The sequence below is a fragment of the Nicotiana attenuata genome, unplaced genomic scaffold (genome assembly GCF_001879085.1).
Source record: "Nicotiana attenuata strain UT unplaced genomic scaffold, NIATTr2, whole genome shotgun sequence".
Taxonomy (NCBI): Eukaryota; Viridiplantae; Streptophyta; class Magnoliopsida; order Solanales; family Solanaceae; genus Nicotiana; species Nicotiana attenuata.
Window position 1 is genome coordinate 238845 of NW_017671439.1, and position 11439 is coordinate 250283.

General features: G+C 36.3%; 1 protein-coding gene across 3 annotated transcripts; it reads left to right on the forward strand.

Annotated features, from left to right (window-relative positions):
- Positions 1-256: 256 nt before the first annotated feature.
- LOC109208307 (putative Peroxidase 48) lies at positions 257-9856 on the forward strand. 3 transcript variants are annotated; one of them, XM_019371396.1, is made up of 5 exons: positions 257-526; positions 1594-1785; positions 5386-5551; positions 5655-5797; positions 9484-9856. In XM_019371396.1, the coding sequence occupies exons 1-5, from the start codon at positions 287-289 to the stop codon at positions 9814-9816; spliced, it is 1074 nt and encodes a 357-aa protein (XP_019226941.1). In that variant the 5' UTR covers positions 257-286; the 3' UTR covers positions 9817-9856. The 3 variants fall into 3 exon arrangements, with proteins under 3 accessions (XP_019226941.1, XP_019226940.1, XP_019226938.1); XM_019371395.1 differs by having other exon boundaries at positions 5655-6129; positions 9436-9524; XM_019371393.1 differs by lacking the exon at positions 9484-9856 and having other exon boundaries at positions 5655-6395.
- The last annotated feature ends 1583 nt before the right edge of the window (positions 9857-11439 follow it).

Sequence of the window (11439 nt, forward strand, 5' to 3'; positions counted from 1 at the left end):
AAATGAGTATAAATTCAATGGGTGGCGAAAATAATAGGTGCCACATAAAAACTTTACTATAAAACTCTTATCATTTGGACCCAAACTCTCACAGATTATTTTTATTCTCTGCCTAAATTATAAAAAATAAGAAGAGGAGAAGCCTTTTATTATCCTATCCCGAATGTTTAATACGTTAATGTGAAATATATATATATATATATATATATATATATATATATATATATATATATATATATATATATATCCCCAAACTCTCTGCTACATTTTCCACTCAATATTCAAAATGTTGAGCAAGAAGTTGGTTTCCATGGCGGTTCTTTCCTTCTTGGTTGCGTTCCTTGTGATGGCCCAGGCGACAATTGGCGCTTTAATTGCCACGCCAATCAAATATAATTATTATGAGGAACAATGCGAAAGGGATGTAGAGGAAATGGTGTGGTCTACTATGCACAGAATAGTTGCAATGCAACACAATGCACCAGCACAACTCTTGCGCCTGCTCTTCCATGATTGTTTCATTGGGGTACCGTGCCCTATTCTCCCATTTTTCCAAAATTATTTTGTTTTTTCTTAGTCTGTAATTTCTTCGTGCTCCATATTTTTCTACTTTGTTGCAATTTCCGAATTCTTCATGTGTGTTTTTCTTTATCTTTTTGTGCATTGTTCATTGGATTCATTTAATCGGGTGTTTTGTGAATTCAAGCATTAGGTTTAATTTTTCTTCTTTTTTGGGGATGGGGAGGAATTTAGCCTCCTATGGAGGTTAAGAAAAGCATTTAGGAAGTCTTAATATGTGGTGTATATGATGCTGGTTTTTGCATTTCTTACTGGTATTCTTGGTTCTAGTTCATGCCTTATTTCACTCTAATTCATTTCCTCTGACATTTCTATAATTAGCCTTGAAAATTTTCATCTGTTGCATTGTAACCTTTTAATTCTTCATGTGAATTTATGTGTTCTCGTGCCTTGTGTTAGTCTTTTCTAAGTCAAGGATCATAACTGCTTCAACCGAGTCAGTTACTGTTGTCATTCCTATTTTTAATAAGTGCTCTTAATGAGTTTAGATTACTTAGCATGTAGTTTTATCTATATTGTTCCCGCGTACATAATTCTTTGGATGTTTTATTCTTTTGTGTCCTGCCCTGTAGTTCCTGATGTGAGCAGTAATGCTTGTATTTCTGCAGTGTATTTGTGGCTGTTTTCTTTCTTTTTAATTTGCTTTGTTATCTTAATTTGTGTGCCATGTGCTTGTCATTCTTCATATGTTCTCATTTATATTTGTGCCTCGTCTTAGTTGTTATCGAGCTTTCAACTGTAGATGCTCTTTGAATATCAAATGTGCACTCTTATTCTAATTATATATTTTTCAGCATTAGCACTCTTCTCGTTGCTTACTGAGTTTAGCATTCCCTTTACTTTATAGGAAAATTTGGAGATGCTTAATATCAATGAAGTTTTTATTCTTAAATCTCAATAGCCACTCTAAGACTCTGACAACTACTAATGTCACCTGTGAAGACAGTCACAATATCTTTGCCTTTCCTTTCTAAGTTCGTATGTTTATGTAATTTCTTACTCTGTTAATTCCAGGGCTGCGACGCATCTGTTCTGCTTGCTGACAATAGTAAGAATGAGACTATTGAACGCGAGGCAATCCCAAATAGGACACTGAAAGGGTTCAATTTCATCGACATGATAAAAGACGAAATTGAGGAGGCATGTCCTGAGGTGGTCTCTTGTTCTGATATCCTTGTCCTTGCAACAAGAGATGGCATCGTTCTGGTATGAGTCTGGCCTTGTTCTTTGTTTCTTGTAGTAACTACCTGAGGTTTCCTTTTAAAAAAAATTCTTATTCTTTTACTGATTTGTAAGTGTAATTCATATGATCTTGTTGTGCATATTTAGATGTTCCTAGTACGAGGGTAGTCCCTAAAATATGCCCATTGGAGTATTTTTGTCCCTTATCTATACCACTAAATATAAAATATCCCTTATCTTTATAAAAGTGGACACCTATGGTCTAACCCTTAAAAGTGTTTATAAAACTAACGGAAAAAGCTTCAAATAGTGTTAAAAATAGCGTCGTTAAATATTCTATTAGTATCCCATCACTTCATGACCTTGTAAACTCAAACTGCACCTTTGGAATCCTCTGCTTCCAATGCAAGATTATTCACCGACTTTGTAACCAGAAAAGATAAAAAATTACAGAATCAAATACCCTTTTCAAGGTTCAGGAACACACATTTGAATGTGTTTGTTATAAACATGAAAAAAGTTCTTTAGTTTCTTAATGAATGCATGAAGCTTCACACAGACAGAGCGCAGAGTTTTCACTTTTCTAATGTTTCTCAATCTCTGTGTTAGAAAAAAAATGCACTCTCCGTCTTTAAATTTTGAAGCTGGCTTTGTGCATAAGTATATTAATGTACCCATATTTTTAGAAGAAAATAAAGGAATTCATCAGTGAATATACCTATATGGAGTTAGGTACAGTCCCTTAAGTTGGTATCAGCTGAAAAACTTATGCAGGAAATTATATTCTAATAGACCAATTCAAACTAAAATAATCAGATATGTACTCTGAGAGAGATCATATATTTTCCACCTCTTTTTTACCACAAGGTCATGAAGCAGAAGGTTTGAATTCTTAAAAAAAAGGCTCAAAGCATAGAGCTACAAACTAGTACAGAACAATAGCTTCAAAAGCTAACTCATTCTAAGGTAGAGCTCTTAGAGTCCTACTTAACGACAGGAGAAAAAGAAAACGATTGAGAGATTTGATTACGACCGTTCGAGATTCGCGTTAGCATACTCGATATCGCACAGATCAATTTTACGGAACGCATGCATGGAGATTCTGTCTGTCGGAGGTTCGAGAATCTATAAAAGGACGTCTAAGGCTAAGCTTACGAAGTAAAGGAAGTCCATTACTGAGAGAAGTGGTGATCTCGTCTTGCTTGCTGGGAGAGAGGAAGCTTCCGGACCATTGAACCCTAGCTTCTCCTTCGATCCAAAAGCCGTCAATCGCATGTGCGATGTATCTAGAGTTTACCTTCGGATCAGACCTCAAAAACAGAAAGAGAAAAAAAAAGTGTCTTTAATTTCAATTACTTCGTTACGAGCAAATCACACGAATTGGTAACATATTGCAAGAAGATGCAGTACAAAATAAACAATGCATCGCTTTAACGAACTCCTAGATGGTTATACAACATCGCTTATTTTTCGATTTTCCTTCCGCCGAACTTCGTTTCTTTTGATTCCATGAACTTCGATTCTTTGATTTATTCTTCTAGGGCTCATAGTTTCTAAATTAGAGAGGGTCGAGTTGAATTTCTCAAAATTTTGGGAGAAAAGGGGTGGAGTTCGATTATGGATTTCAGGAGAAAGAAGGTCTGATGGGTAGGAGAGCGAGAGAATGAAGCAGAAAAATGAGCGATAGGATACTAACAGAATATTTAACAGCATTAATTTTTAACACTATTTGAAGCTTTTTCCGTTAGTTTTATAAACCCTGCTAAGGGTTAGACCATAGCTGTCCATTTTTATAAAGATAAGGAATATTTAATATTTAGTGGTATAGATAAGGGACAAAAATACTCCTATAGGCATATTTTAGGGACTACCAATGTCTTTTCCTCTTCCTAGTACATAACAAAAGCTTTTGATACCTTCATCATTTGTTAACAGTGTGTTCTGATAATATGTAGTTATTTAAAAACTATTCATCATGAGAAGTTTCTTCTAGCTTTTTGAGCCAAATGGCTATTATCAGTGTCTATTTCACAAGCTCCATTGGACCTATCATTTGTTCTGTCACATTCCATATTTCTATCATCACTAAGAAAGTAAAATGTGAAAAATGCGCTTCTCACTCGAACGAATCTCTTTCCAGTGAAACTGCCACTGAAAACTACATCAATCATCTTATCTTAATTAGAATTTCGATATGTTCTTTGTTTTCAGAATTCGCTTTACGAACAAAATATATCCTAAAATTCGCTTATAGCAGTTTCATAAAGCTATATTATTTTAAATAAAATATGATAAATCCTGCCACTTCTTCCTAAAATACCATTGACAAATATATGTTGTATGCAGTAAAAAATAAAGCTGCAGTTACAGCCCCCATATAGTAACAAAGATTGAAGATGCAGCCAACGCAGCTCTCGTATTTCATCCCAATAAACTATTTCTTCTCTTCACCTTTTAGTCTCTGACCCTTTTTATTTTATTTTTTTTTATATTATTTTTTCTGGGAACTGTGGATAGTGTGACTCTGAGGCTATGCTACTCTTATCTGTCTATTTACTGAATTTTCCACAAGGATATATTGATATGACTTAACAAAATAACTATAACTCACTTCACCACCTCCCAGAAACGATAAAACGATCTCATACAAAATAGTATATAAAAGTGACCACTTAGCTAGAGACGTACTTCTCATTTTTCTTTCTACTTCATAGATTGCGTAGTTTTGCTAGTTGCAACCTTGGCAACGCGGCAAGGTGTTGTTCAGGCTGATAAGAATGTAGGCACCCCGTGAAAGATGGTTATGGCGATTCAGATGATTCGATGACAGTGTGGGTGGGAAGGAGAAAAAGAAATTCTTAGGGGAGCCATTTCTTTTGATAGAAAGTTCATTTATGATTTTATTGAAATGGTGAGGAACAATTCATTAGAAGAAAGTCCATGCTAGAAATTCAAAAGGTATTTTTGCAAGTGTGTGAGCTAGTTGCAACGAATTGATTAATTAGGAGTCGTTATAACTCTTTAGCTAGTTCATTTAGTGTAGCCCGAGCTTACAAGGTTTTGATACACCGAAACTGCATTGACTCGAGGTGAGAGCTTGAGCACAATATGAGTTACATAAGTTCCCATATAGCAGTACATACTCTTGGATATTTTTAGAATGAGATGGTTGAACTATCAGTTTGGTATAAACATAAAGAGAAGACAACATCGACATTAAATGCTTAAGCACTTTAGATGAGAACTACTTTTATGTGCTGGAAAAGAACTGACTTTCAGAGTCGCTGGCCATAAAATTAGACAGTCAATAAGTTTAAAACATACACCAGGAAACTCAAAACAGTTTGCTTCAAAACTGACAGTTATGTTATACAAGTTGAACACCGGAAAGATGCATTCAAGCATGACGCAGAAACCAAAGATTACAAAGTATAAACAAGGTCATCAAATATTTAAGACATAAAGGCTCATCAAATTCTCTTTCAAGATAGCAATTTGATTTTAGATACTTTCAAGCTTGAGTTTGATAGAGACCTGAAGTTAGGATCATTGGTCTTCAATTTTATTTTTTGTTTGAACATTCTGCAATCTTTCCTTATTACGTGTTGTTTTCCTACATCTTAGGCTGGTGGACCATATTATCCCGTGTTAACAGGCAGAAGGGATAGTAAGGAGTCATTCTTTGATGAGGCCATGGCTGAAATTCCGCGACCAAATGGGAATATCAGCGAAACTCTTAGGTTGTTTTCCCTTAGAGGATTTGATGAGAGGGAAACAGTGGCACTCCTTGGTAATCTTTCTGATCCCATTACTTTAGTCTTCATACTCTGCGCCTTATTTTTGGAATATACATTTATTGAAATTTTTCTGTTCTTTTTTCCTTACACCTGAAGGGGGACATAATATTGGGAAGATTGGTTGTGAATTCATTAGGCCAAGGCTCAGTAATTTTATGGGGACAGGTTTCCCTGATCCAACAATTCCTTTTGACTTCCTTGAAGAGTTGAAGCGAAAGTGTCCAGAGAATAACAACACCATCAACAATATGTTCAGTGAACGTATAGCTAGGAGTCTGAGTGAGTCTGCTATGTCATACTCCCAGAGACTATCTGCATTTTCCTCAGTTGGAGCTTCATTTGATAATCACTACTACAAGACTTTGATGAGAGGAAGAGGGCTACTGTTTGCTGATCAACAGTTGATGGCGAATGAAAAGACTGCAGCAGTTGTGATTGATTATGCTTTGGATGATGGGACTATGTTCCGAACAGAGTTTGCTCACGCCATGGCTAAGTTGTCAGATTTTGGTGTTCTTACTGGATCCAAAGGAGAGGTTCGGTGTAGCTGCTCCCATCTGAATTCTAACTAGTAAGAGCTACTACATTCACGTACAATATGGTATAGACTAGTTATACTTCAAAGGAATTTGACTTGTTGGCTTAACAAATAGTACTAAATTTCTTCTGACCATCACCATGAAAAAACAAGTGCTAAATTGCCAAAGTATTTACGGTCTTATCCCATGTCAACATCTTCTTTTACTGCTTCGTATTTCAAAGACAGAAAAAGTATGAAACTTAGATTTGGTTAGAATGATACAGAATGTTAAAATTCTTGGATCCATTCTTTATTAACTTGTTATGATGGCCCTTATTTCTGCAATAATTAGACCAAGAGTTCATGTCAGTATTTGTCGTAAATTCATGCAGCGAGTAAACATCATAAACAAATATTTGTAAAATCTTATACTATGAACATCATAATCAAGATTTGCCTTATTTTATCGGATGCATCACCTAATACTATTATTTTTCTACTATACTGAAAATAATTATTGAACAAAGAAGGTAAAAACATACCTATAACTTTTTAATAATGATGTATCAATAGGGAATAATCATAGATTGAAATCAGATTTGATTGGGGTGGCAGATTCATGTATAGATAATCATCTGTCTAGAATCTGCCACGCCAATCAAATATAGTTTCAATGTATGAAAGTTTCTTCATCTTCCTCCAAGATTTAATTGTTTAAGGGTTAGGCTATATGGCTATATATAACAAAGGAACCGACTAGTTTTTCTTTTCCTTTTCGGATACTAATAAGTCGTGCGTAACTCTTACGTTAAAATTTCTAACTATTTTCCTCTTTCTCTAGGGTTAGTTTTCCTTCCAAAAATGTCTATTTAGCAGCGGCACAGCCTAGCCCTAATGAGTCTTTTTTGTTTTTGAAAGCTTTTGATGCAGCCCTAATAAATATCTAATATATCGCATTATTATATCAGCTATGGAAAAGTCTTTTAATTTCTTCCGTTTATATTTCTTATAAATCTGACAAATGTTCTCAATGAAATATAATTCTGAAACGGTAGTTTTCTAACAGAAAGTAAGAAATATTTCCAAATAACGTGTTGATGTTTTCAAAGACTTTATCATTAGTTCTGACATTATTAGTTTCTGTAGAATTATATATACTTACTGTGGAATTATATTTTTCAAGAACAATAGAGGAAACTGTCATTTCAAGTATGATCAATTAGAATTACAAAAGGTAGGCAGCTCTTTGTCACTGGGAATGTATCAACTACAGTATATTTTGGGAACTAAAAGAGTGGCTGGTTGAAGGGAAGCCAGAAAATCCAGGGAATCGACGTCCCCCAAACCATTAGACTTCCAGAGAAGAGGAGTCCGGTCGCCATTAAAACCCTTCTCGTAAACTTACAAATTTATCTTTATAGAACAAATTATAATTAAACAAACGATCCATGTGAAAGGAATGAAAGCAACCGGACATAGTCTCTTTTAGGGGTGTACAAAGGAAACCGACAAACCGCACCAAACAGAGAATTCGAGTCAAATCGAGAAAAACCCGACTATGGACTGGTTTGATTTGGTTTGGTATAGGAAAAAAAAAATTCGACCATAATTGGTTTGGTTTGGTTTTAACTAAAAAAAATCAAACCGAACCAAACCTACCCGAGATTACATGTATATATAGGTGTCACGACCCTAAACCCAGACCCGGTCGTGATGGCGCCTCTCGTGAAGACAAGGCCAGCCGACACATTTCCAATTCGAAGTTAAACAGCTAAACAGCAACACAACAGGCTAAAACGTGATTTAATAATGCTACACAGCGGATAATACCATAACAATATGGAAGTACAACCCAAACACAGTCCAAACCAGGGTGTCACTAGTCATGAGCATCTACTACAGTTGTCTATTCACATCAAGACCGAAACGGTCGGAAGATTTCAATAATACACAAGGAGGAATAAAGAGGGAGAAAGCAGAGCCGCGATCGCCAGGCAGCTACCTTGCTAACTCCAATGACAACTGCCACCGAGCTCAGAAAATACCTGAATCTGCACACAAGGTGCAGGGAGTAAAATGAGTACTGCCAACTCAGTGAGTAATAATCATAAATAAAGACTGAATGATCAGAAATCACGAAAAGAGCATCAACATGCTGTATAGAAGCAGTTTCGAAAGCCAGTAGAAAACCATGAGGCTGTAAAATCCGTCAAAACATCTTAGCTCAGTTTAAACTTCCTATTAAAAAGACTTTTTCAACAGTTACGCAAATGAATGCAGAACAACCAGTGCAGATAAGTACAGAAATCCGCCTCTCGGGCACAAATACACAATTAAACAGGTAAATGACAGGCAAATAAGAAAGATAAGCACATAAGGTTCGCCCCTCGGGCACAAGGTCAACAAATCCGCCCCTCGGGCAATATCTCAGAACGGTACCAGCCCCTCGGGCAATCACATAGAACAATATCAGTCCCTCGGGCAATCACATAGAACCATACAAGCCCCTCGGGCTATATCTCACATCACAATGGGTACTCGCGCTCACTGGGGTGTGCAGACTCCGGGAGGGGCCCCTTACGGCCCAAGCGCAATACCATGCCACCTCGTGGCATCATAACAGGCTCTCGGCCTCATATCAATATCAACAAGCCACCTCGTGGCGTACATATCTCAGGCCCTCGGCCTTATAATCAAATCAGTGTATCACTGCTGCGGCGTGCAGCCCGACCCAAAAGGCATCCTCACAACACAGGCCCTCGGCCTTACTCAGTCCAAAAATCACATAAGCCACTCGGGCAACAGTAAAAATGATGCTCGGCCCAAAATATTATTTGAAATATTATTTACAGTGTTAAAGCAAGTAAACTTGGCTGAGTTTTGAAAACAGTGAAAAATAACGTGACTGAGTTCAAGTATAAAGTCAAAACAGTGAGGAAATATCAACAAAAATCCCCGAAGGGTTCAAATAGCTGGCACTAGGCCCAAATATGGCATTCAGCCCAAATAATGATGATAGCAAATAGTTTTCAATCAAATACGCGGTAAAATCATCAATCGGGACGGACCAAGTCACAATCCCCAATAGTGCACGACCCCACGCTCGTCATCAAGCGTGTGCCTCACCTCAATATAGCACTACGATGTGCAATCCGGCATTTCAAACCCTCAGAACATCAAGTCGTGTTACTGCTTTGTTCTCTACCCCATCTTTTAAGCATAGTATAAGAGATACTATGCTTTATGCAAATGATAATATCTCTTATAAGGATGTTAAATCTATATAATATCTTTTATAAGGATATTAAATTTATCTCAAAATCTTTCCTTATTACGTGTTGTTTTCCTACATCTTAGGCTGGCGGACCATATTATCCCGTGGTAACGGGCAGAAGGGATAGTAAGATCAACAATATGTTCAGTGAACGTATAGCTAGGAGTCTGAGTGAGTCTGCTATGTCATACTCCCAGAGACTATCTGCATTTTCCTCAGTTGGAGCTTCATTTGATAATCACTACTACAAGACTTTGATGAGAGAAAGAGGGCTACTGTTTGCTGATCAACAGTTGATGGCGAATGAAAAGACTGCAGCAGTTGTGATTGATTATGCTTTGGATGATGGGACTATGTTCCGAACAGAGTTTGCTCATGCCATGGCTAATTTGTCAGATTTTGGTGTTCTTACTGGATCCCAAGGAGAGGTTCGGCGTAGCTGCTCCCATCTGAATTCTAACTAGTAAGAGCTACTGCATTCATGTACAATAGACTAGTTATACTTAAAAGGAATTTGACTTGTTGGCTTAACAAATAGTACTAAATTTCTTCTGACCATCACCATGAAAAAACAACTGCTAAATTGCCAAAGCATTTGCGGTCTTATCCCATGTCAACATCTTCTTTTACTGCTTCGTATTTCAAAGACAGAAAAAGTATGAAACTTAGATTTGGTTAGAATGATACAGAATGTTAAAATTCTTGGATCCATTCTTTATTAACTTGTTATGATGGGCCCTTATTTCTACAATAATTAGACCAAGATTTCATGTCAATTGTCAGTATTTGTCGTAAATTCATGCAGCGAGTAAACATCATAAACAAATATTTGTAAAATCTTATACTATGAACATCATAATCAAGATTTGCGTTATTTTAACAGTTTCATCACCTAATACTATTATTTTCTACTATACTGAAAACAATTATTGAACAAAGAACTGTAAAAACATACCTATAACTTGTTAACCATGATGTATCAATAGGGAATAATCATAGATTGAAATTAGATCTGAGTGGGGTGGCAGATTCAGATATAGATGGTCATCTCTCAAGAATCTGCCACGCCAATCAGATATAGCTTCAATGTACGAAAGTTTCTTCATCTTCCTTCAAGATTTAATTGTTTAAGGGTTAGGCTATATGGCTATATATAACAAAGGCACCGCCTACTTTTTCTTTTCCTTTTCGGAAACTAATAAGTTGTGCGTAATTCTTACGTTAAAATTTCTAACTATTTTTCTCTTTCTCTAGGGTTAGTTTTCCTTCCAAAAATGTCTATTTAGCGGCGGCACAGCCTAGCCCTAATGAGACTTTTTTGTTTTTGAAAGCTTTTGATGTAGCCCTAATAAATATCTAATATCGCATTACATAAGGCATCTGTAGTTCATACATTTTTTTTTTTTTACTTTGTTGGTGCTAAAGTTGTTGCCCCTTTTTCACGAAATAATCAAAATTAAGCCACGCATTTACTTACAATCATAAACTTTTACTCGCTTCTTAAAGCGTGTAGTCACGCATTTTATCCAACTCAGCAAAGCAAATGCCACATAGACTTGGTCAATGGCCAAAAGGGTTTAAAGTATTACTTTTGAACGAGTAGAGGTGTCTAGATGAAACTTCATTAAGTTTGGGGACCGGGATGACAAAATAGCACAAGTATAAATGTCATTTAGGCTATTCTGCCTTCTTATAAATCTGACAATTTGTGTGATGGCGTACTGGTAAAATGCAAAAGCCCCTCAAACGAATTAAGAGATTCTAATAAAAAAAACTCATGATGCAGATATCAAGAATCAGAAAAATATAATATAGTAAATAGCAAGAACAACAGACTCAAGAGTATGCTATGTTCGCCAATGAAATAATCATGAAGAGCAGGCGCAAGAGTAGTGCTGGTGCATTGTGTTGCATCGCCATTATTCTCCGCATCGTAGACCACACGATGAGTTTTGAGCCTGCCCCGTTACTTTTTTATGTGATATACTTTTACATGCATTCCATGCTAATGATGTGCGAAAGTATAACTTGGACTTGATGCATACGTGTATCTTGTGCGTAACTCTTACGTTGAAATTTCTAACTAT

Bases quoted from the DNA above. Each gene is read 5' to 3' on its own strand.
- LOC109208307 (XM_019371396.1), top strand. From the start codon at position 287: ATGTTGAGCAAGAAGTTGGTTTCCATGGCGGTTCTTTCCTTCTTGGTT. The intron at 527-1,593 runs GTACCGTGCCCT...TGTTAATTCCAG, and splicing joins TCCATGATTGTTTCATTGGG to GGCTGCGACGCATCTGTTCT. The intron at 1,786-5,385 runs GTATGAGTCTGG...CCTACATCTTAG, and splicing joins CAAGAGATGGCATCGTTCTG to GCTGGTGGACCATATTATCC.